General features: G+C 43.8%; 1 protein-coding gene across 1 annotated transcript in view; it reads left to right on the top strand.

The window, feature by feature from the left end:
- Positions 1 to 492: 492 nt before the first annotated feature.
- CFAP95 (cilia and flagella associated protein 95) overlaps positions 493 to 26,949 on the top strand; it is a 36,918-nt gene continuing 10,461 nt past the window's right edge. The window contains exons 1-5 of the mRNA XM_006137840.4: positions 493 to 1,167; positions 7,087 to 7,195; positions 14,075 to 14,196; positions 16,033 to 16,101; positions 23,708 to 23,765. Of these exons, the coding sequence (XP_006137902.3) occupies positions 1,070 to 1,167; positions 7,087 to 7,195; positions 14,075 to 14,196; positions 16,033 to 16,101; positions 23,708 to 23,765 (456 nt within the window). The 5' untranslated portion in view covers positions 493 to 1,069. The remainder of the gene's footprint in view (positions 1,168 to 7,086; positions 7,196 to 14,074; positions 14,197 to 16,032; positions 16,102 to 23,707; positions 23,766 to 26,949) is intronic.

Consider the following 26,949-nt stretch of genomic DNA (forward strand, 5'->3'; position numbering starts at 1 on the left):
TGTGGATGATTTCTTGTGCAAGAAAGTTCTGATGGCCATTTTAGCCATAGGGGTTTCTTGCGCAAGAAACCCTGTTGCCCGTCCACATTGCCTTCCTCTGTTCCAACACTTTCTTGTAAATTTACTAGTGCAAGAACATGCGTGCAGTGTAGATGCTCTGCAAGTTTTTGTGCAAGAACAGCGGTCCTTGCACAAGATGCCTGCAGTGTAGATATAGCCTTAAGGTGAAATCCTGGCCCCACTGAGGTCAGTGGGAGTTTTGCCATTGATCTTAATGAGACCACGATTTCACCTTTAGCTTGTAAAGCTGTCTGTATAGCTGGATAGTTTTTTGGTGATCACAGGAGGGGCAAAAACAAAATGATGTGTTTATCACTGAGTGTGCAAAATTCTCTGAGTACCCACCCTGCTTGGCTGGTCTCCAGAACAGGTATACTGCTAATTTAGATTATAGCTCTTTGGGGCAGGAGCTGTTGCCACAGGAATTAGTGAGTGTACAGATCTATGCCTGGGTCTCCTGACTGCTACCAGATTACACAGGTAATGATGAGAAATAGCTGTGTAGTGCTACAGGGAGCTGGAAGCCATCACAACACAATTTGCGTGTCTCTCTGGCCTCCAGGCTAGGCAGACGGGAGAGGTTAGGCAGTGAAGAGCGGTGGGAAATGGGAGAGAAAGGTGCAACTCCCCTCAAAGTGAAGTCACGTTTTGGCTTAATAGGCATCCATCTTTGCTGGACTACATTTCCCATCACACAATGCTCCGCATTGAGCCGTTGTTCGCACGGGTCAAAGCGTAGCCTTGCATGCTGGGTAATGTAGTCCTGTGCGGGACAGCCCGCTAGAACTCTCAGGACATAGCAATAGAGCCCGCGCGGAAAGCGCTTGTTGCTCCGCCCCCGCTTCCTCGCAGCGTCTCTCGTTACCAAGGCGACGAGGCAGCGCCTGCGTGGGAATGTCTCCTTGTAGCAAGGGCTAGAGGCGGGCATCTGTTCGGGACTGTTTCCGTGCGGGGGGGAGGGTCCGGACGGTGCAGTAAGTCCCGCAGCCCCAGAGGGGGACACCTGAGAATGGACATGGGCCCACCCGACGTGCTGGAGCGCAAGGGGACCTTAACGCTGCGCTCGCGTGGCTTGCACTATGGGAGACCCACCCTCGTGTACCGCTGGTAAGGGGCCCCCACTGTCGCCCCCTTGGGTCTGTGAACATACGTGGTGCTCGGCAAAAGGCCGGGGGGGGGGGGGGAAGAGACATCCGCTCCTCCCTTGTGTACTGCACACCTCCCAGATTATGTTGCACAATAATCTATACTGGTAGGACCCCCTTGCAAAAAGTCACTACTCGGGCTTTTTAGATTATGATGCGCTTTGTGAGGAGCTTTTGGCCTGGTCTGCCCCCAGATGTTGTAGGGCACTTGGGTTAGGGGTGTGTTTTGGCTCAAATAGTTGCCACTGTAAAGACCTTGAGGGTGGAGGCAGTTATACTGGCATAAAGGAACCTTAAAGATACAACAGTCCAACAGTCTCCCTGTAAATGTATCTTGTAACGGGTATGTATGCACGTTTAAACATATAGAAATCTCAGTGGGGTAACCGTGATAGTCTGTAACTTTAACAAAAACGAGTAGTCCTGTGGCTTATCTGAAGAAGTGGGTTTTGCCCATGAAATCTCATGATATACATATTTGTTAGTCTCTGAGGTGCCACAGGAATACTCATTTTTAAACTTATAGAATTACAATTCTTGGTGTTGCTAGAAGGAGGTCTGTAATGCCTATCTGAAATGAGACACCGTGATGGACTAGGAAATAAACATGTGCTACCTTCTTGTATATGAACATTGGCATATGTGCTGGATTGGGCAGAGGGTAGTAACTATTTAAATAGTATGGTAATTGATACAGTATTTTGAACTTGGGTAGCTTATTGGCTAGCAAGTAGTACTGTCAACACTGTGGCTGCGTCTAGACTGGCAAGTTTTTCCACAAAAGACCCTTGACTATTTGCTTCCCCCCCTTACTGTCTCTCTTAGAGGCAGCAAGGCAGGACAGCAGGAACCAGTGCTGGGGAGACCCAGCTTAAAAGCCAGTTCCCCTCAGCACCATCTCTGGGGGACACAGGGGAGTAGCGGGGACCAGGCACGAGCCAGAAATCAGCTAATTCCGGCTCGCGTCCAGTCCCAGACACTGTGCCTCTGGTTTTTAAATGTATTAATAAGTATTAAATGTTATTAAATGTATTAAGAGTCGACTCTTAATACATTTAAAAGGCTCCCCCGCTTATCAACTAATTGGCAAGCTGATTAAACTAAATTTAACATCCCTAGTTTGCTGCTTCCCACAGCTTCGCTTGGCTGCAAATGGTGAACTGGAGCCAATGGGAGCCTTGAGGCTCCGTGGCTGTGGCACTGGTAAGTAAACAAACTGGAGCAGCTAGTTATCATGTTTCTCAAAGTGATTTTGCAGATCACTTTGAGAAACACTGTTTTAGATCAGTGTTTTTCAACCTTTTTTAATTAAAAACATTTCAAACAGAAGTTCAGACCTCTTTTGGAAATTTTAGACAAGGTCTGTGGGCAGGGCGAGTGGGCGGGCGAGTGGGGCGGCTTCCCCAGGCCCCGCGCTGCAATAGGCCCCGCGCCGAGCCACCGTGCGGGGCCCAAACAGCCGCTTGAACCACTTGCTCCTGCACGGTGGCCCGGCTGAGCGGTGCAGAACTCAGCAGAGCGCCGTGGCGGGAGGCGAAGTGCCGGGACAGAGGCTCCAGGTCCTGCCCCCTGGCCATGTACGTCACCACCCCGCCTCCCTTCACCTACCGCCATGGTGCTCGGCTGAGTTCTGTGCCGCTCAGCCGGTCCACCGTACGGGAGCAAGCGGCGCAAATGGCCGTTTGGGCTCCGCAAGTGAGAGGCAGGAGGGGGAGGACTAAGGAGAAGAGAAAGAGAGAGTGAGGCAGGAGGGGGAGGAGACTTAAATACAAATGAAAATTTTTAATTATTAATACAGAATTTTGTTTAAGAATGACTTACAATATAATTAAAATAAAAATTATCCAACTAAATTAAGTTTCTATCAAATTTACCCAGTTCACATTTAGTATGAAAATAGCCTTCAATTTGCACATTTGACGCCTTTTTTCTATTTTTTCTTCAAAGAGGGGCAAAATTGTGCTGGCCTGGGCCCCGCAAAACTCTCATCTGCTCCTGCCTGCTCACATCTCCTGACCACAGATTGAAAGCCAGTATTTTATGGTAATGAGAACGACAAGCTTTCATTTACCCCTTAGGCCAGTGGACTCCAACCTTTTTATACCCAAGATCACTTTTTAAATGACAGACCAAGCCAAGATCTACTGCCCCGCCCCTTCCTTGAAGCCCCGCCCCCTCTATTCTCCTCCTCTCCATCACTTGCTATCCCCAATCCTTATACTGCTACTTTAAAAAACAATTCCCACCATTCCTCGCAGCTACTCACCTGTGCTGTTGCTCGGTGAGTAGCTGCTCCTCAAATGAGGAAGTATAATGTAAATGTACTGCACAGGTGCGCAGTTCAGAGAGGGCTCAAGAGCTACTCTTAGAGCCTCCGAGATCTACAGGTAGATCGCGATCTACTGGTTGGTGAACACGGCCTTAGGCATAGTCTGTGGACCCACAGTAGTCTGTGGACTACAGATTGAAAGCCACTGTTTTAGATGTTATAATTTAAAAAGAATAACACTAAGAAATGCTCGGGAATCCTTGAATTAAAACAAAATAACATAGGACCAGATCCTCGTACTGTAGTACAAATGTGAGATTGTTTCCACTGACTCCAGTGGGAGTTGGATCAAAACTGTAAACATTAAAAAAATATTACCAATGGTCAGACCTAAAGCAACAAAAGGGAGGATTTTAGATTTTGCTTTGCCCTTCTCTCTATCCATTGTGCTTAGGCTTGCATATTTTGCAAATGCAGATTTTTATTTTTATGTATTTATAGCGAGCCATCATTGTGTTAGATATTTTAAAAGTAAAGCCCCTTTACTGAAGAACTTAAAATGACCTTTACACAGTTCTGTAAACACTATGCAATATTTAGCAATAAAGGGGAAAGTTGTTTATTTTATTTTTGTTTTGTTAAATTCAGACTCTTGAACATTGACATTAGTCTTTTTTAATGCCAGAAAAAAGTTAAAATGACAATTTAACCTCCTGCTTAGACTTCCACTGAACAGCTTGTGAGAGGCATATGTGGACCATCTGTCTTGCCTCTTTGAAAAGAAATAATCTACTGTAGTAAAAGAGTCCTTTTAGTATCAAAGCTTAAAAGCAACCAGTGAGTCCACAGCCATTAAAAGGGAGACAAACATTGAAATAGAATTCCCTACTCCCATAAGAATGTAGGGAGTGATAATTTTTTTAAATTAAACAAACATTTGTGGGACAGGAATACTTTCCTAGTGTCTTTAAATATCTATTGCATTTAGAGAGATTATTAGATTATTATAAAGCAGTAAACAAAATTAATCACCGTCCAAAACAGAATCTTGCCCCAATTTGTATAATTGGTTTTAATGTTATGGCAGTATCTGCAGGCCCCAATCAGGTTCAGGATTCCATCATAAGGTGCCCTGCAAAAACACAAGGTTTGTCTACATGGAGCAGCAATGATGCATTATGGGAGTGTGATTTCTAAAACATATTAACATGTTTGCAAACTAATTGGTCCATATAGACCTTGCTGGTGTGCACTAATAGTTTCTGGGTTCACTTTAACTTAGTACTGTTTCAAATAGCACTCTATTTAAATGTAATAGAGGATGTTTAGTGCTCACTAGAGGCATCTGTACAGAGAAATTAGTGCACAGCACATTAATTTGCTTTTAGAAATAAAATCCCTGTAATGAGTATTGCTGTTCTATGGAGGCATGGATGGACTCAGAGAATGGTTTGTGATTACTGGTCCTCCTCTCTTAAAGCCCTATATTCCACAGGCCTCAGTTCAACATAAAGCTGGTTATAGAGCTACCGTGAGAGCACATTTTAAAATGCCATCAAAATGCAGATGACATCCAGATCTAAATCTCCTTTACGTAAACTAAATTCTCTCAGTCTCACATATGCACATGATGAAATCCTGATCTTGTTTAAATCAACGGCAAAACTCCCATTGAGTTTTCAATAGGCTCAGGATTTTACCCACACCAATTAAGGGGAGAAGAAGGAGGGTTTTTTTAGGGTTTTCTTGCACTTTCCTGCTGTTCAAAGTTGCCTTTTTGTATTCTACAATTATTCCTTAGCAGTTCTATTGATTTTATGTATCCAAAAGATTTCTCGTTAGTGTCACTGCATAATCCTTTCCTGTGTGTCTAAAACAGGGCTGGACAAAATATGACCGGGGCCAGATCTGAGCCCCCCAGCCACCGGATCCAGCCTGCCAACCACCCTGCCCGGACCCTCGGACACACAGCTGCCGTGTTATAAAGTACAGTCCTTGTGGCTCTTTGCTCTGGAGGGAGGGGAAGGCTTTGTGTAATCTCTCTCCACACCCAGACCAATCCTCAGCTCCTATTGGCCGGAAACAACCAACCAATAGGAGCTAAGAGATTGTCCTGGTGTATGGGGGGCAGCATAAGCCTCTTCCACTTCCGGGAGCTTGAGAGCCACGTGGAGGGAGCAGCCGTCAGTTTAAAGTGATCTGGGGCTGTAGCAGGCAGGAAGCTCAGCCTGCCTTGGGGGTGTTGCAGGGCTGTTGGCTGGGAGACACTTAGGTAAGCACCTCCCAGCCAGAGCCTGCCTCTGACACTCCACCTCCCTCCCCCAGGGCTAGGTCTACACTGTAGCCTTCTTCCAGAAAAGCTTATGCAAATGAAGCACAGAGTGGAATATCGCCGCGCTTCATTTGCCTACTTAATTAGCAGCTGTTTTAGCGCAAGAGGCTTTTGTGCAAAAAGGAGCAGTGTAGACGGCTCCTTTTTGCACAAAAACCTCTCAAGCACAAGAGCCGTTCTTCCTGAAAAAATGAATTCCATCCTAGACTACTTGCCAGCTGTCTACACTGGCTGCTTGAATTTGCGCAAGAACACTGACAATCTAATGTAAGATTGTCAGTGTTCTTGCGCAAATACTATGCTGCTCCCGCTTGGGAAAAAGCCCTCTTGCGCAAATGCTTTTGCTTAAGAGGGCCAGTGTAGACAGCTAAAAACTGTTTTGCGCAAAAAATCCCCGATGGCGAAAATGGCAATCGGGTCTTTCTTGCGCAAAACCGCATCTAGATTGGCACGGACGCTTTTCCACAAAAAGTGCTTTTGCGCAAAAGTGTCCATGGCAGTCTAGACGTTCTTTTCCGCAAATGCTTTTAACGGAAAAACTTTTCCGTTAAAAGCATTTGCGGAAAATCATGCCAGTCTAGACGTAGCCCTTGTCTGTCTGACATTGGTATTGCCTTAGCTAATGAATGCTTTTCACTAGCAGGCAGCTTGAGTTCCTTACTTGGTGTAAATAATTTCAATTTATTTCTAGATTAATATGTAATGCAGTATTATTTGTGTGGTTTGCATAACATTTATTTCACTAAATAAAATCTTTCTGATTTAAATGTTAATTGTTTTATCAAAAATACCTTGATCTAAAATTACAATATCCTTTTTCAATGCTTTTTTTTAATTCTTAAAAGGTAGTGATGGTAGATGGTACTGGGTCCTGCCATGACGGCAGGGGACTAGACTTGATGACCTCTCGAGGTCCCTTCCAGTTCTGTGATTCTATTAAGGTTTTCAAAGGGGAAAAAGGGGAAAGTGATAGGTTAGCTGTAGCTTATCCAACAGGTTTGTTGCTTTCCTGATTTCTTCCTGCTATAGATTTTTTAAAAAATCCTTTAATTATATTTGGTTCTTTATTATTTTCTCTAGAAATCTCACTTTTCACCTCTAGGTGCAACAATATATGATAATTATAGTGGCATAAAAGAATGGGTGGTATAGTAGTGCCAGGCCTATCATAAGCATAAATGTGGAGAGTTTCACAATATCCAGAGAAATTTTAATTTAGATTTCAAAAAAGGACATTATGTTTGCATTTGTCATCTCACAAATATAAACTTTTTTTAAAGGCATCAAAACAGAGAGGCTGAACCTAAAGATTATGATATAAATGAAGTTCCTTTGGGTTCAAAGAATTTATGTCAATCTACTTACTCGAGGTTTGGAACTTTGGACGAGGTAAATATATTTTAACTCAAATTATTCAATATTGTTTATTTATTTATCATTAGGGCTTTCACCTTATTTTGGTTTTAGAGTCATGTGTTGTGTTTGCCTTCAGCACAACCTATTGGACAAATCTAATAAGATAATATTTAAATTCCATGCCATTAAGTTAACTTTTCTTTTCCTTCTCTAAAGGCTACCTCCCTTGTTTTCTCTCGGATGTTTTTAGTATTTTTTCCCCAAAGTCAGTCATGTTAGGGTTATGTTTATGACAGCACCTATGTTTTCTTGTCACTGAAACAAGATTTAATTCCTTAACTGAGGGAATTTTCTTATTCAAAAGATCTAATAGAAAGCTATCCAATCTTGCATTTGGCATCTTGGAGATGGTGCTGGGGCGAACCGGCTTTTAAGCCGACTCTCTCCAGTACTGGCTCCTGCTCCCCCCCCCCCTTGCTGCCTCTGACACAGAGGCAGCAAGGGGCCTGGGAAATGTAAGTTGTCAACTCGGCTACCGATAAACCTTGGCTTATTGGTTAGTCGACTATTCGCTTACATCCCTAATTGGTACACTGCCCTCAACATGAAAGATGCCTATTTCCACATTACCATTTGTCTGGCTTACAGGCGATTCCTAAGATTCAGAGTCGATCAATTTATTGTGCTCTCATTTGACCTAGCCACAGCTGCCCTCTCCCACCTCCCAGATGTACCAAGTACATGGTGGTGGTAGTACCCTTTCTCTGCAGGGGCTAGACAGATGCAAGTGTATCCGTACCTCAGTGATTGGCTTCTGTGGGGGTGCTCCAGGGAGCAAGTGAAGTCTCACGTGAGACTAGTTAGAATGACCTTCAACAGATTGGGACTCTTCTTCAACTTAGACAAGTCAAGAGTCATACCTACCCATAGAATAGAATTAATAGGAGTGGTTCTGAACTCGGTGCAGGCAAGAGCAGTCCTGCTGGAATCCAGGTTCCAAGCCATGGCACAGCTCATCCAAATAGACTCTGTCAAGTGGTGATTGTCTGTCAAGGTAAGCATGCCTGAAATTATGCCAATGGTGCCATCCACGGTGAGCGTGGTGAACAGGAACGGGCATCGAAGATCCTGGAGGAAGGTGCTATAGACACAGAGAAAAGACAGTGCGAGTAATGGGCATGATCTCTTTGCGCTGCTAGAAATGGGGAGGGCAGCCTCTGGTGTGGAGAGTGAGGAGATCTGCGTTGGTCCGTGTCAGTCCCCATAATACACGAGGTTCGAAGGGATGCCGGAAAGGATGAGACCACAACTGGGGGTTTTAAAAAGCACAAACTGATTTTATTTTGATGACGCCAGACAATCATCAGAACAAAAATTAAACAGATTGCCAGACAACACAAAACAATTCCCTGAGGCTTTTCTAAATCACAATAATTCCCAATAACTGCCCAGGGGTTGGGAACAGTTGAATTAACACTGTTATTGTCCATAGGGCTGATTATTTACACAACTTTATACAAGGAAACAGTAAAAAACCTAAACCACAACTATTTATAAACTAACTTAGTAACTTTTTAGCCACTGTCACTTGACAAGCAATAAGGACAACTAAAAAATCAATTAGGATAGGGATGATGGCGGGGGGGGGAGGGGGCAGTTATACCAGTTCTGGAGACAGCAGGAACACAAGTACCGGTCGCATGCTCATAAACTGTCTCCACTCGGGTCAACCAACTCGGAGTACGCTCAGTAAGACTCGAGAGCGGGGGGTGCAAGGCGTCTGGGTGATCAGGCCAGGCGTTCACTCAATGCGAATCCCCAGTGAGAGAGGGGCTGCCTGCCTGTTTTATTGCCTGTGAACTTATCACCCCATAGGTTGGTTTTTGCTGCAGTGGGTGGAGTAGCAGGCCTGAGCACAAGTCAGCCCATTGGCTGATCTTTCACTGCAATGGGTGGAGCGAGCAGGGGAAGATTATTAATTTACATGCCCTTATATGGAAAACACTCCACCTCACAGACAGAGCCCCCTATACCAGCCTTAGAGGTATTACAGGCTATAAAACAAGCGGGCAGCCATTGTTGTAGTTCTGACTCGGACAGTCCGCACCATGAGATCTTGGCGACGTCAGTGCCAGTGGAGAAGGCGATGGTGCCAGCGAGAAAGCGAGTGATGGTGAATGAGGAGTAGGATTTTGGTGCCGGGGTGTCCTAGATGTGGACTTCCTTGTTTCGGTACCATCCATGTGCGCAGCTGGTACTATCAGCACCGGTAGAGCTGAACTCGATGCCGAGATACCTGCCATAGATGATGTCGGTGCCACCAGTGCCGATGACAATCACGGCACTGTTGGATCCGTTGGCGCCGAGGGTTTGGTCACTATCGGTGCCGATGTAGATTTCGTTGGTGACAGTCACCGACCTCTTTATCTTAGGTGCTGCGAGGGTCCTAAAACATGGCATGGCAGTGCCTGAGGTGCCTGGTTTGTTCCCGATACTCACTCTACTCTGCAAAGTAGCAGGTAGAGACTTAGTTGGAGATGCCTTGGGTCTTTTGGGCAGAGCGGATGTAGGGGACAAGGCTCTGCGCTTTGGTAGCTGGTCTGGGAAGACCGAAGGCTCCAACCCTGCTGGCTGGAGAGCCTTGTCAAAAAAAATAATCCGCAGCTTCATTTCTCTGTCCCGGCGAGCCCTCGCGGTTAGCTTTGTGCAGTGTGGACATTTCTGTGCAACATGAGCCTCACCGAGGCACCAGATAAAGCCGAATGGCTGTCAGAAGTGGGCTTGGCCTCACGGCATGTGTCGCGTTTTTTAAATCAGGGTGAGGCAGGCATTCTAATTGTTTTTTAAACTGGGAAGTAGAAAGAGGGATTCAACTATATCTATATCTATAATTATAAACTATGGATATTAAACTGAGGAGAAAGGGATTTTTTTAAAAATGAGAACTAGGGAATATGAGGGAAAGAACTATAACACAAATAGAAACTATAATTAAGACAAAACACTCTCATGGATGGAGAAGGAAGAAAAGTTGAGGAGACCAGTTCACTCCGTATGCAGTCTGAGGCGGTTGAGAGCAACTGGCAGGTGAGGGCATATTTATCCCTCCAGAGATTTCAATCTATCCAAAATTTGATAGAGGTTGTTCAAGGCAGCCCACTGTCCAGATAGGCACTTGTTTACAGCTCATGGGCCACATGGCTGCCACTACCTATGTGGTCCGTCACGCCAGACTGCACTTTCACAGCCTACAACACTGGTTAGCGTCGGTATACAATCACATGAAGCACTATGTATACAAGTTAGTAACACCTCCACAATCGGTCCTACGCTCCCTCAACTGGTGGATGGACCACAGAAATCTCCTCCACGGTGTGCCCTTTTGCCAGCAACAGCCTTCCCTTTATATCACCACCGATGTGTCCCTCCTTGGGTAGGGAGTGCAAATGGTTGCCATTTGCCAGAGCCAATGGTTACCTCATGAGACACGACTCCACATAAATCATTTGGAACTCCGGGCAGTCTTCAATGCCTGCAGGTATTTCCACACTCACATTCTCAATACAACTATAAAAATTCTCACAACGTCACAGCAATGTATTACATCAGCGGCCAAGACGGGGCACGCTCTCACTCCCTATGTGCGGAAGCAATCTGTCTTTGGAACTGGTGCATTCAGCACGGCATCACATCTGTGGCATCCTACTTACCTTCATCACGAACATTGCGGCAGATTTCCTGAGCAGGCACTTTGCGCCAGAGCACAAATGGAAGCTCCACGATGGAGTCCTCCACCTTCTCTTCCGATGGTGAGGCACTCCCCTCATAGATCTTTTTGCCACCTGTCACAACAAAAAATGCCGCAAATATTGCTCCAGAGCAGGACTTGTTTGCGGGTCTCTGGGCAACGCGTTCCTCTTCGACTGGAACGGGCCTCTCCTGTATGCCTTCCCACCCACAGTTCTCATTCTCAAGGTACTGCAAAAAGTCAAGGTGGACAAGGCCACCGTCATACCAATAGCACCAGCATGGGCACGTCAACACTGGTTCCCCTTCCTTCGACGCATGCTGCCGTGCAGACCTTACCCGCTTCCAGCTCTCCTGGACCTCCTCACCCAGAACCAGGGGTCACTGAGACACCCCTAGCTACACACCCTATAGCTTACTGCATGGCTTATATTCAGCTCAATGCATCCAAAGCCCTCTGCTCTACACAGGTCAGAGAGATACTAATCCACAGCAGAAGACAAATGACCAGAACCACTTACCTCTCAAAATGGCATAGGTTTGCTTTGTGGTGTTACACACAATATCTGCTCCCGCATTTAGCTCCTCTTCACGTCATCCTTGACTACATGCTGAACCTAAAACGCACGGGATTGGCTTTAGCTTCTCTCAAAGTGCACCTCATGGCAATTTCTGCCTTCAGATAATCCACTGAAGGCACCTCCCTGTTCACCCATCCAACCACCAAGAGGTTCATGAAGGGACTTAAGTCCTCCTCACAAACCCATTCCTCCAGCATGGAACTTAGATATAGTACTTGGGGCTCTAACCACACCACCATTTGAACTGTTGGCTACTATACCCCTGCAAATAATGATTATGAAGGTAGTCTTCCTCCTCGCCATCACATCAACACGCTGGGTCAATGAATTATTGGTGCTCATGGCAATACCACAATATGCCATTTTCAATAAGGATGGAGTAATTTTAAGGCTTCACCCAGTATTCATCCCCAAGGTGTATTCGGAATTTCATGTCAATGAACCAGTTATTCTACCATCATCCTACCCAAAACCACACGCCTCACTACGTGAAACATCTCTCCACACCATCGATGTCTGCAGGACACTTGCTTTTTATATAGAACAGACTAAATCATTCCAAAAAACTGACCGACTGATTGTTTCTCTCGCTGAGTGATCTAAAGGGCAGCCAATATCATCTCAGTGCATCTCAAAAATTATAACTTCATGTATAGCTGAGTGTTATGCCGCGCGATGTGTACCTCTTCCAATGCAACCTAAGGCCCACTCCGCTAGAGCGATGGCAGCATCAACGGCCTTCCTTAGAGGTGTTTCCTTCAAAGACATTTGCAGAGCAGCCATCTGGTCATCGCATGACACGTTTGTAAAACATTACGCGATTCAGCAGCGATGGCTCTCAGACACCTCAGTGGCATCCTGAGTACTCTCAACAGCAAACAAATAGGGACTCCGAGTCCTGCCTTTTTTATAGATCTGGGTTCTGCTACTTAGTCACCTACAGTGGAGCACCCATGGGCACATCACTTGAAGAAGAAAGCGAAGTTACTCACCTTGGTGCAGTAACTGTCATTCTTCGAGATGTGTGTCCCATGGGTGCTCCACTACCCGCCCTCCTCCCCGCTTCTTTCTTTCTTGTTAAGTCTTCTGAGGCGGGTTCGAGGAACTGGCGGGAGCTGGACCGCGCGACCGTTCAAAAGAGCGCGACCGTTGCCGCGCATGCTGCTAGGGAATAGTCTCCGATCTGCAGCACTGGGGCAAGCCCAGCACCTACAGTGGAGCACCCATGGGGACACACATCTCGAAGAACAACAGTTACTACATCAAGGTGAGTAACTTTGCTTTCTCTCTATTTTTATTGTACTACTGAGAGCTGATTAAGATAAGATTTTAGACAGTTTCTGCACGTTTTTGAATAACATGGTGTTGTATTTTACTTTTTGGCTACGTCTACACTGGCATGATTTTCCGGAAATGCTTTTAACGGAAAAGTTTTCCGTTAAAAGCATTTTCGGAAATAAGCATCTAGATTGGCACGGACGCTTTTCCGCAAAAGCACTTTTTGCGGAAAAGCGTCCATGCCAATCTAGATGCGCTTTTGCGCAAAAAAGCCCCGATTGCCATTTTAGCCATCTGGGCTTTTTTGCGCAAAACAGTACTGTGACGTCTACACTGGCCGTCTTGGCAAATGATTTGTGCAAGAGGGCTTTTGCCCGAACGGGAGCAGCATAGTATTTCCGCAAGAACACTGACGATCTTACATGAGATAGTCAGTGTTCTTGCGGAAATTCAAGCGGCCAGCGTAGACAGCTGGCAAGTTTTTCTGCAGAAGCAGATGATTTTGCAGAAAAACTTGCCAGTCTAGACACAGCCTTTGTGTTATAAAGTCACTTATTCATGTAGCTGATTTGAGTTAAATCTCATTTGGCAAATGTAAAAAAAAAAGGTTTTCTTAATGTATGTAAAATAATAACAATGCTATTCTGAGAAAAAATTAGAATGAAAAAAGTTAATGGCTATAACATAGACTGATTATCTATTTGTACCTTGTTGAAATAGGTCTTGTTGAATAAAATTTTGACCATTTTGATAAAATCATGAGCAAATGTGACCAGCTTGTACTCTCTTCTCTATTTACACAAAGGATGCAGAATGTTAACAAACATACTAAAAAGTTAGCCCTGTGAAATAAAATAAGTTGAGATTAGTCTTGAATATTCTTGAATACTTATACAAATGATACATTTCAATAATAAAATTATTCCAGCCCTTTCCCAGCATTACTGTAATCTCTGTGACTTTGTCTGAGCAGATTTAAATTATATTTCATGTCATATGTATGAGAGTTTTTACACCATGAGCATTTTTTACCATTTACAAGTTACAGAGATAGCACTTTTCCTACAGCAAGAGGCTAGGAGGTCAAACCTAGCTATTGCCTATGTATAAACCCCTATTTTTAGACCTCCTAGCCAGGGCTAAACTTATGCAGTGCAAAGCAAAATAGGGCTATGATATATAGCATCCATCATAATAATTAATTAATAAGCAACAAACAATTGTATGGTGTCTCAGTTTGAAAATAGTCTATATAATGAAAACGGATTTTTTTTCTTTTCCAGTATCTTTTTATGCTGTTTTTCAGGCATGGATCACCACATACCAGGATCATTTGTCTCAACCGTATACAAATAAAGAATATAGAGAAATAGAGATTCGTAAATCCATGCTGAACGAAGATAATTTTGAAGATGGTGTTCTTGACAGGTAAAATTAATATTGTGTACACTATAAAATTTTGTGTGAGACCATTCAAATAGGAATTGCACTACAAAGAAAGATAAAATAAGATCCTCTCTACCCTATTCCCCACATCCACATTCCAAGGGAACTCTCCATGTCCAAGTTTTCCCTTACCCACGCCAGTATCACAGACCCCTGTCCTAGGATCATGTCAAGCAGGGGCTCTCAAACTTCATTGCACTGTGACCCCCTTCTGACAACAAAAATTGCTGTACAACCCCATGAAGACTGAAGCCTGAACTCACCCGAGTCCTGCTGTTTCAGGTTAGGTGACCAAAGTCAAAGCCTGAGTGTGTGTGTGGGGGGGGGGGGGGGGGGGGGGGGAGGGGAGGGGGGCAGGGGAGGAGACCAGAGTTGAAGCCCTAGGGCTTCAGCCCCTGGCAGTGGGTCTTTAACCTGAGGACCATCATCCAGAATTAAAACTCTTGGGATTTAGTGTCAGCTGGTGGGGTTTTAACTCCAGGAAGTAGGGCTCAGAGTTGCAACCCACTTTGTGATCCTGACCCCACAGTTTGAGAACTGCTGATGCAGAAGATCCTTTGTGGGTTTGGCAATCTGGATAAGAGGAGAGTGGGATAGAACCTGAAGGAACATATGGCATCTTCCCACCAAACTTTAGGGAATCCACTCCAGAATTAAAGATTTATGAATTTTTGAATTGAAACATCTCCATGCTGTAGCTCCTCTCTTTTGAGATTCGGTTTCAGAATTGGGCCCCAACTGTCATGTGTCCACTCCAGCTACCAAAGTAGTACCCTTACAATCTAATAAATACTTGAGATGGCTCTGTACATTCTAGCCCATAGATGGCAGTGATAAATATATGTGCAAACTATAATTTGTATGGTAATCTCTCTCTTTCTTTGTGTGCATGTGTAATATATATATATATATATTTTCCTCCAAACCTTGGTGGACAACTAGTCGCACCAGGTCAGAGCAGCTCTGGCTGCATTGGACTGGTGGGACCCTGCCTGTGTTGGGATGAGGTCATGTGACAGGCATGTGTGGCCCTGGCAACAGTTGTGCCAGACCTGGTGTGCTGGGCAGGCAGGGCCATGGATGCACTGGAGAGAGCTGATTACTGGCCATGGCAAACTGTTCCTGATGGGCAGATGGGACCCCGGCCACACTAAAGCAGCCCCAGCAGGCAGATGGGACCCCAGCCAGCATGGCCCCAATGGGCAGGTGGGTCCCAGTACTTTGGAGCAGCTCCGGCAGGCAGGTGGGACCCCAGCTGGAGCAGCCCCAGTGGACAGGCAGGATGCTGGCCATGTTATATTAGCTCTGGCAGGATCCCAGTTGCACAGGTGGAACCGTGGCCATAGCCACATTGGAACGTCCTGGGCAGGCTGGTGCAATCTGGCCACAGCCTCAGCAGAGTGGCCCCGACCCCATCCACAGATGGATAAACTGACTTGGAGCAGCCCATGCCACACCTGCTCTACAGATCCAGTTGGATTGCAGCCCTGGTGAGACCCCAGCCCCAGCTTCTCTATGCAGGCTCATCAGCGGTTAACTGGTTAAACTATATCATTTTAATTGTTTCACCAGTTAACTGTTTTGACTAATATTTACATCCCTAGTGCAAAGCTAGATTTTTTTTCCCCAGTGAAGCAGGGAAAACCTGTTATTTGCTGGTTTAATGATGTAGGCAAATGTTTTTCATAGCTCTGAGAGAGTTCTCTTTTAAATGTTGACACTTCAGACTTTGCTTCTACCACTTTGCATAAAATATGTTTGAAAAACTAAACTACTTATGAGTATGCTAATTTCTGAAAATCATCTTTTCTTTTGCAGGGAGCCTGGGTTACCCAAAACAGGAATTGGAGCTGTATTGCCAAGACACCCTTCAGATCACTTTACAATGTTAGTAATCTTTCAATGGTAAATAGTGATGTACTCTTTAGCGATAAATTATATTTGTTCTCTGTGGCTTTAAAAGTCTCAGACTCCTGGCCCATGGAACAGTCTGGGTGGAGTGATTGCACAGTTCATCCTGGGACTCCCAGCAGGCCCTAGAGGCCTGTCTGTTACTGATATCCAAGCCCCATCTGTTCCCACCATTGTCTGCCCCCCCCCCATCACACCCTGTCTCTCAAGGGATGCGGCTTTGAGGATCACAGGGGAGGGCCTGGTGCTGCACAGTGACAGCCTTTGCACACCCATCACCCTGCCCCCAGACATCCTGCAGTAGCAAGAGCCCTGGGGGAAGCAGTGTGCAGCTGAGTGAGTGCACCCATCCAACATGCTGTGCTTCCCCTGAGGCTTCTGCCACTGTGGGGAGTGCAGGGTGGGGCATGAGCTCTGCCACCACATGGTGGCAGGTCACACCTCGGTTATCCCCAAAGCCGCATTCCCTTTTGGGAAAGGGGTGTAATGAAGGAGAGAGGGCAATGGTGGGAAGAATGCTTACGGTCCAGTAATGGAGAGCCCCCCCCAACCTACCAGCAATCCCTGGATTGTACAATTGCTGTGGCCATGGAGTGTGAGACCCCTGCTTTAGAGTATCAGGGTCTGGAAGGATCACTAAAACATTGGTTTTACATAAGTTAATTGAGAATTATTTCTTGAATGTTTGCATTTAATTCATACATAGTATTATGTGTGTATGGTTTTCACTTCCAGCATAACTAGTGACTCAAGTAACCTTAATTAGTAATGATATATTGGTAAAATCATACTATTTTTAATATAAGGAAAAAGCAATGCATACAATACTCAGGGCTGTAGCACTGTCTATTATAAAGATTATCGGACACTTTCTTAGAAGGCCTGGTTTTCTCTCAACTATATGTTTGTCTATGGGCAGTTGGTGCAGCTAAGGCTGGGAGAGGCACGTCCTGAGCCCTACCTACACCCCTGCCTACAGCCCCCCCCCTTTCTAAGGCCTTGCCCCCACCATGGGAGAGGAGGAAATGGGTTAGCACGCTAAGCATGCACGCATCCCAACAGATACCATGGGGAGGAGATGAGCGCACACATCCCAGATTCCTTGGCCCTGGAGCACTGGAGAGGGAGGAGGCCACACAGCCAGAGCCTTCCTGGCCTTCAGAACACCAGAGAAGGAGTAGGGCCCGGGGCCAGAGCCTCCCCAGCCTCTGGAGCACTGGAAAGGGAGGAGGCCATGTAGCCAGAGCCTTCTCAGCTCTTGGATCACTGGGGAGAGAGGAGGATGCATGGCTCCAGCCTCCCTGGCCCCAGAACACCAAAATAATTCTGCTGTGTAGATGTACCCTTACTGATGTTGATAACTTGTCATTAATTGCCCTCTCTCTATCCTTTCTGTTTTGGGAAAGGTTAGTGAGAAGACTATGACAAAGTAGTTCTGTAATACTTGGAATCCTCACATATCCGGTTCCTATTTTAACCTGTCTTGAAATGTGAATATGGACCAAAAGCACTGCAGTCATCTCTGATCACAATCTGCTCATGGCATCTGTTTTATACTATTGACCATGATATTTGATTGAAACAGACTGATCTAGAGACTGGGGGGTATGTCTACACTACCACCCTAGTTCGAACTAGGGTGGTTAATGTAGTCAATCGAAGTTTGTTACCAGATTTGCCCAATACCCTGGGGTATGCTCATTTATCAGGGTTACCCTTATGGGACTGGGGGAAGGTTAACAGTTCTATCAGTGTGCTGTTGGTGCTTACTTGGGCTCTCATATGGAGCTGAATTCTCCCTGCTGCCAATTCCCCCTCCCACTGGAGCTCTCCTGCAGGAACTAGGTTCCTCAGGATGGGGTTCTTCCCACCTTAGCAACACACACAGACACTCACACCCACTAATCAGAGCACGTCTGAGAGGACTGGGTACTCAGCACTCACAAGCTGACCCCCTCATATGTCCCTGGACTCAGCTGGCTGGGTTTCACAGCAATGCCACACTGCACCCTCATGTGCCTTTGGACTCCGTGGGCTGGATTAAACAGCACTTTAAGCTGCCATCCTCATAAGCCCCCAGGTTCAGCACCCCTTATCCCCACTTTCACACCACAGTCATTCACAGGTAAACCACACGATGAGCAAACCCCACAGGATTTTGGGCACTACAGGGATCTTTTGCTTGGGTACAAGAAGCGTTGTTGCAGAGCGAATGGGGAAGCCAAAACAACACCCCTTAAGGAAGAGTGAGCAAAAGAGAAAGAAAGAGAGAGAAGCAACCAGTTTAACAATGAAAGTGATTTATTTCTGAGTAGTGAATAGATATCAAACAGTTACAATATTAAATCTAACAATTACAATATTAAATCTAAATTGAAGCTGATTACACATGTTAGGTAACCATATAACAGTTTACACAGGGCAGGGTCAGGAGGCTATGCTTAGAGAGATAGTTGAGAGAGAGAAAGAGAGAGAGAGAGAGAGAGAGAGAGAGAGAGACCTCACCACTCCACGGAGCTTGCACTGATCGGGGTTCCCAGATGATGATGGTAGCTGGGGGTCCAGAGGGCAGGAGAAAAGCAGGACAGAGCCCCCAGCACGATCAGACAGGAGATGAAGTCTCAATGGAACTGATGCAGTTTAAGTCCAGGTATCAGAACAGTTTTCTTGGGACAAGGATAGGAGTTTTTATAGGGATAGTTCAAAGAGAAAGAGGAGAGACAATAGAGACTGATCACCCCTGGTTATGGGTGATGTTCCTTGAACGAGCTCACAATGCAACTAGGCAGTTTCAGTATTTTAGATGTCAATAGGATCGTTTACTAGAATTGGTCTGATAATGACTAATCTGGGTGTGAGCAGGCCTACGTTCATTAGCATCTGGAGCAGGGATTTCCCATCAGGCAGTGCTTCTCTGCTTTCGGTGTCCCATAGTTCACTGCGGTTCCTGCCTTGGAAGAGCTGCTCTCCATTCTGTATGCTAATGAGATGTCCCTCTGTTCCATCTTTAATGTAAATGAGGCTGGGGTGTTTCCTTAATTGTATCACCCTTGTCTGAAGCAGTTTAGGTGCGTCTTCCCCGGCCTTTTCTTTGCTTTGTCTTTGATTCTAGCAGAGGCCTGAGGGAGGGGGATGGTTTTCCATGAATGTCACTCCCTGACTCCCCAAGAGCACAAGGCTGACAGGCGACCATGTTCTGGTTCCCCAAGAATCACAGAGGTGGTGGGTAACAAGTTGCAAATGAAGCCCGGGATTTAAATATCCTAGGCTTCATTTGCATCTTGCCGGACGCCGCCATTTTAAAATCCCCGGTAGTTCGGACTCCGTGCCCGCGGCTACACGCGGCACGGAGTAGGTAGTTCGAATTAGGCTTTCTAATTCGAACTACCGTTACTCCTTGTGGATATTTAAATCCCAGGCTTCATTTGCAACTTCGATTGACTACATTAACTACCCTAGTTCGAACTAAGGTGGTACTGTAGACATACCCTGGGAGTGTTTCAGAAGAGTACGTGAATGGCTATGTGGCTTACTGTCTGAAAGGACTGAGAAAGTATTGGCTGATTGTTCTTCTGTCTTGATGGTGCGTCCATGAGATGGACCAAAGTCCTATTCTGGCACCTTTCTTCACTGTGTAGGCCAAATCACTAGGGGTGATAATGTTTTCTTTTTTATGCATCTATATTCAGATAACTAGTGTTGACAGGTACTGATTTGGTGTATTTACCTTTTATTGTTTGATTTCTAGCATCTGGTCTACTTCTCTATATGTACTCTGTTCTGATAGTTGGAATCAGCTGAGGTATCAAAGCTAACAATTCAAGGGGAAAAATAATTTAAGTGATTTACAATTGTGAGATACATAACCTTTGCAAATGTTATAAACAAATTAGAAAGTAATGGATTAACTTCATAAATTGAGAATTTATTTTTCATAAACTTTGATGTCTAATTTGATTAGTATTCCTTTCAAGCATATTTTTCTCTGTTCTGGCTATTATTAGACATTTCCTGATTTATTGCACTAGATTAAAACAGGGTGAAATAAAATCCTTTTTGAAGTCAAAGGCCTCTTCCTGGGTGTCAGTTCATTGAAAAATAAAAGTCTGGCCTGGATTCTCAGTACATCTTTTTCTGCAAATCTTTGTATGAAGATCTTTGTATGGTGAAGTGACTTTAAGTTGTTGTGCACTTCCTAGCCAATCACATTTGAAGAATATCTAGGCCAAAATTTTGAAGTTTGGATGCACAAAGCTAGAACCCTATATTCAAATTTAAGTACCTAAAAAAGTCAGATTTCAGTTATACTAAACTAAATTTCAGTTATATTAAACATCCTGATTTATACTAAGCTGATTTCAGTTATACTAAACATCTTCCGGTCCTATTGACTTAAAAGTGTGAGCTCTAGGTTCTTGGTATTGCTTAAAATCAAGTATTTTATTTAGGTATTAAATATGGATTTAGATCCCTAACTTTAGACAGCAACATTTCTAAATACAGACCTTCACTTTCAACAAAATCTAATTTAAAGACAATTTTGGAGTCCCTTGTATGCAATGCTTTAAATCTTTCAGAGGAAGGTGAGGGGAGCCAATGTGACATTATTTTTTCAACCTTTTCTAACGTTGTTTTGAGAGAGCCAATGTGACAGTGGTTAGGGGAGCATCATGTGTGAATATTGATATGGCTCTGCTATATAGAGAAAGTACCTGACATGACACTAGCACAGTAGGTTCTGATACATGACTGGAGCTCCTGCATACTGCTGCAACACATATAACAGTAATGTGAGGGAGCTGTATTGCCAGGATTCATTTTGAGGGAATGGGGAATAGTGCATAGGCCTGATGCTCCACATGAGGCCTGGAGATGCACATGATTTCCTTGCCAGTCTCTGTGAACTTGCATCATTGCAGGGCCATGTCCCCTCTATAAGACCCTTCCTATTGAAAATAAGTCAGGAATTTTGTGAGTTACATCTTGTTGAATTTCCTGCATTGGTTTGCCTTGCCTGGAGATTATTCAAATACATATCAGTTTATTTATGATGAGAGGTGATTGTCAATCAACAAACATGTATGGCTGGTTTCAGCAAAATGGGCACAATTTTCTTTTAAGTGCAAAACTAATTATGTAGCTGCACAATTGCAGATATATACTTTTAAATAGAAAAACTGAAATAAAAAATGAAGGCAATGATAGTCCTGTTGACTATAATGGTGGGTAAGCTTGCCAAATCCACAAATTTTATATTGACCATACAGATTCCTTTTAAAAGCTACATTTTATGAGGTTCATTTTAAGTGGATCATCTGCTTTTGATGATAACTTTGAACCCATTTCAGAAAGTTAGTCATGGCTTTGGAGTAGGATGCTCAGAAAGGGTATACTTTAAGACCAACACATAATGTTTGGTGAGGATGGTCAAAGCAGTTGTTGCATTCTTTATTTTATAAGGCAAATTGTGAAGTGGCCTACCACTGCCCCACCTTGTGTCAAACTGTTAAATTATACATTGCTTTTTTATATTGCTTTTTTGGGGGTGCAGTCTCAGTGTTCTGATTTGTCTGTGGTTTAATGAACCCTGAATAATCAAGTGTTCTAATGTTGTCTCAGTCCCACCTTTTCAGTCTCAAGGCAACCGACCTGTGTGCACAAAACTACAATCACCAGAGTTCAATTTCCTTAAAGTGGTGGTGATACAAATATATATTCTTTTAGGAACAAGGATTGCTGCTTTATACATTTACAATACTTTTTGAAATTTAAATTATATATATTAGCAGTTTTTCAGTGTTTTATGCACATGCTTACAACCACTATATAATAACCTTGTGACCCCTTAAAAGGAGTCATGACCCCAGTTAGAGAGCCCCCATCTTAGACAAATGCATTGACAGCCATCTGTTTTTTACACTGATCTAGCTCTCTCTAAACACTTTCCATATATGACCAGAAACCTTAAAAGAATGGTTTATCGAGCCCCTCTCTCCTCAGTGTAATCATGCTCTGGAGGGTTCCACCTTGCTGGATATAGTTCTTAAATAGTTAAATGATGCCTGTGTAAACTGTGTATCTGTACACTCCTATGTTATAGAACAAGTCCTCTGTCCTAACCTATTTATTTTCTGCTGATTATCTACCTATAATTCTGCTGATTAATTTCTACCCCATTGTACTTTAAGATGAGTGCTAATTCCTTTGAACTGAAGGAACAAGACTGGGAAGCATTAGCACTGCATATGACAGATAGACAGTGAGCGGAAAATATTCAGGTATTCTAACAATACTGCTAACCCTACAGGCTGCAGCACATAAATGTTGCTCAACTGTCGGACAAAATGCCAATTTAAACTTTGAATTAGAAGGTTGTAGTTGGAATTGCTCCACTTTTGCCTTGTGAATGATACCTATGGTTAACCTCTCTACTGTGTGTTAACTTACATATCTCTTATGAAATAAAGGATGTCCTTTTAATTCACGCTATAATAGTAAAAATTGTTATATTACAGTTACAATATCTTACAAAGGAAGATATTGGGACATATTTTCAGACATATATATGCCCAGCTTATGGGGCTAAGTATTCAAATGTGCAAATGGGGGGCTCTGCATACACTTCAGTGTGTGCATGCAAACCCTATATGTATGTATGCACATCTCAGTACTTGCTTGTTGATTGTATGCAAATAGGTGGGTGAATTTTTGCACACAGATGTCTGAAAACATAGCACTATATGGCTCACTATAAGGACTGCTCCCAGAAAAATTCATATAAAAATAGCCTGCCTATGGATTCTGACCTGGAAATTCCCACTGCCTCCCTCCCCCCTTTTTTTGAGTAGAAACAAGGAAATAAATTGCAGCATATATTTGCTTAGTCATCCTTACTCATGAAGTGAAGGGCAGTCTTTTTGGACTCTGTTGCGATAAGATTTGACAAGATTTTAGAGTTTAAACCAGGGCTACTCAACATGTGGCCTGCGGCCTTTTTGTTTGCAGCCCATGGTGTGATTTGGGTTTATGTGGGGCTCAACACGCGGCCCATGGGTGGGATCCTTTGAATCTGGCCTCCACTGGGAACATGCTCCACAACAGCAAGAAATCTCCCAGGTGGGGTGAGCATTGAAAGACACAAGCAGACGGGCTGGCTGGAACAGACAGGTACAAGGTGTTGGCATTTCTAGCCCCAAGGGAGGAGGTGCCAGGAGCGCCGGGGCACTGTGGGAAGTGCTGGCTGCTTAGCCTTATGGGCATAGCCTGAGGTTCTGACTGGCTCACACTAGCCACATTTGGGTCCAGCGCCGCAGTCTAAGGTTTAATCTTTATATTCACGCCTGTCAGTGTGAAATAAGCTATTTGCATATATTTGCATGTATATACAACCACACTTAAGTTGTTCATGTGCTGTGAGTATCATTGTGGACCATGGAGCTTCCAAAGTTGAGTAGCTGTAGTCAACTGCACTTCCAAATATGGCTGCAACCCAAATGTTTCCATTGTATATAAACAAAGCTTCCTTAAATAAAAGTTGTTTGAGCTATCATATAGCTTACTTGTTTGTTTTTGTGTTTCATAGGTATCTGGATACAACATACCGTATAGACTATGTTCCTCCATATGATTATATGCCACAGGTAAGTATATAGCACAGAAAAATACGTTTTTACAGAAACGTTTTACATGCAGCTTCATATCTAGAGCATTTAATTAACCTTGGGAAAAAAAGAGGCTGCTTTTGAAATGTTGATTTGTTCATATTTCCATAGAGCCATTAGCAATATAACTATGGGAGTCAGTAATGAAATGAGACAGTTATAACAGATATAATTTATTTTGGAGTATATATACTACTGGGACACATTTCTTCATTTCCGTATAACTTGCTAGCAAACTGTTTATTTAAGATTTCCATTCACAGCTATTTTCTTCCCTTTTCTTGATTATCCACCACATGAGCTCAGTATTTTGTGGAAAATAAGGCTATGTCTAGACTATGTGGTTTTTCCGGGATACCTCTGGTTTTTCCAGAGGTATCCCGGAAAAACTCCACCGTGCCCAGGGAACGCATCTCCTCTTCCACTTTTTTTTGCAGAAAATCAGAAGCACTCTTTCAGAAGCCCTGTCTTCCTCCTCCCATGAGGAAGAAGGGCTCTTCTGAAAGAGGGTTTTTTTTTTCTGAAATTTGGCCCAGTGTAGATGGGCCAAATTTCGGAAAAGCCTCTTCCGAAAAAACTATCGGAAAAAAGTACGCAAATCGTGGAGCGCAATTTGCGTACCTCTTTCTGATAAAGCCCCGTAGTGTAGACATAGCCTAAGATATTTATAACATTCTTTCCATCTTTGCTTGAACTTTAATGATGCTTCACATTAATAAAAGCTTACACATAAATGAATTGTTTATCTTCTTTTTAACCACCACATGCGTGAGTATCAGTGTTCTCTTGATATACAAAGTGAAAGAATTGTGCTATTATGTGGTTTGTAGCAAATACAAAATTGGAATTAAATTATAATTAAAATTAAATAAAATGTAAACTGAAAAGAATAAAAAGTTTTGGAAGGCAAACCAAAGGTGTTAGAACTGTAGCTTTTTTGAGTGTTTCCTCTTTCCCCCCAAGTGCTCCTGCCTACAGGTGGCCACACCAAGCAGCTTCTTCCCCTTCCTCCCACTGCTTCCCACCTTCTGCGATCAGCTGCATTCAGGCGGCACTGAGGGGGATGCTGCAGAGGGAAAGTATGATGTGCTCAAGTGAGGGGACAGAATGGGGCAGGAAGAGGTGGGGTTAAGCAGTTTTGGGAAGGTGTGGGGATGTAAGAGGCGGGATGAGCTTTAGAGGAGGAATAGACTAGAGGAGCAGTCTGGACTAGAGTGGGAGATGAGCACTCCCAGGGAAATGAGGAAGCTGGTGCCGATGCATAAAGGTGTTAAATTGTACGAAATATATATATATTGACTGCTTTACATGTACTGCATATCTTGAGAAAGTTATTAAACTGCAAACCAGAACCTTCAGTCCTGTGGGCGGAATTCTGGGAAAAGGGAGTATTCTGAGTAGGGATGCTAAAATGTGTTTAATTAAGTAACTGCATAACTGCTGAAAATTTCAGCAATTACACAGTTACACGCGGGGCAGCAGTCAGCTTCCTGGGAGCTGCTGTGTGCGTGGATCTGGGTCCCACCTTCTCCTCCCCCTGCAATGCTGCCTCTGATACTCAGGAGCCTGTGTGTAACCATGAAGGTTAACCGAAGAGTCCAGGCTCTTGACTGTGTACACAATTACACTTTCAGGGTATGTCTACTCTACCCTCCTAGTTCGAAGTAGGAGGGTAATGTAGGCATACCGCACTTGCAAATGAAGCCCGGGATTTGAATTTCCCGGGCTTCATTTGCATAAGCGGGGCGCCGCCATTTTTAAATCCCCGCTTGTTCGAACCCCGTGCAGCGCGGCTACATTCCACGAGGAGTAACGGTAGTTCGAACTAGGAAGCCTAGTTCGAATTACCTAGTTCGTGCCCCGTGTAGCCGCACTGCAGGGGGTTCGAACCAGCGGGGTTTTAAAAATGGCGGCGCCCTGCTTATGCAAATGAAGCCCAGGAAATTCAAATCCCGGGCTTCATTTGCAAGTGCGGTATGCCTACATTACTCTGCTAGTTCGAACTAGCGGGGTAGTGTAGACATACCCTCACATCCCTATTTTGGATTGACCGGGGTATCTCAGGCCTCATTCGTTGCTGATCATGGACCAGAGCAGAGGGCTGAAAAGCCCCATTTTCTAGAAAGATAAAGCCTTTGAGTCAGTGCCCAGGAAATAGGCCAGATGGTCTAGAAAGGAATCAGTATTGCTGAAGCAGCAGGAGCTTGAAATACCCTAGGGATCCACAGCAGAAGAGTCTTGGATTCCTGCTTCAGCAGTCCTGGTGGGTAGTTGGAAGAGGGCACTTGCTAGGACCTTTGACAAGTATTTACACTCTTTATAAAAACTTAATTAAAGGGAGGAGAATAGTTTTCCCAATATATATATATATATATATATAATTAATGCATGTGTTTTGTATCATTTGCTATGTTTTCTTCATTTATAAAGAAACACTTTTAAGCAAACATTTGATACATAGAGGGGCTATGAAAACCCCATGTTTAGGTGCTTAGTAAAAACATTTTAAAAAAAGATACAGGCTGGAAATATCAATCAAATAAGAAATACGTTGTATGTTAGTTTATTTTAACAGCACACAAAGGAATTAAATTCTTCTTCAGTAGTGTGCAGATAAACAATTAGAAATTAATTCTTCACAGAGCAAAACCTTCATTATTTCATGACTGTTTTGTAATTTAATATATCATGGAAGAAACTCAAATAAAATGTCTCTTTTATGACTTGTAGTTTTATACTTATTGTTTTATACCTTCTTTCAAGCCCTTAGGCAATAAGTGCGTAAGGTTACCATCTAACCTTCTAGTTCAAATAGAGCTCAATACTCAGATTCTGTAATCAGACATAACATTTTTTATCTCTTTATTGTTTTGTTCAGCAGCTCTGGTCATCTAATTTTCAGCATCCTTGGCAAAGTTTGGCTTATTAGTTTAGGATTGCGTGCTCAATATCCCTGTCAAATATAACCCTGACCTGTTCCTACAAAAGTAATCTTCCCTTTAGGATGTGCAGTAATTTTATTACATTACATTACATTTTACTAAATTAAACTAGATTGCAAATAAATATCCCAAATAGTGCTCCTTTACTAAGGCAAATTCATAGAAGGAATTAATAGTGTTGTTTTTTTCCTTGAACGCTGTCTCTAACAATTGCCTTGATA

Source organism: Pelodiscus sinensis, chromosome 6 (assembly GCF_052426305.1).
Source record: "Pelodiscus sinensis isolate ZL-2025 chromosome 6, ASM5242630v1, whole genome shotgun sequence".
NCBI lineage: Eukaryota > Metazoa > Chordata > Testudines > Trionychidae > Pelodiscus > Pelodiscus sinensis.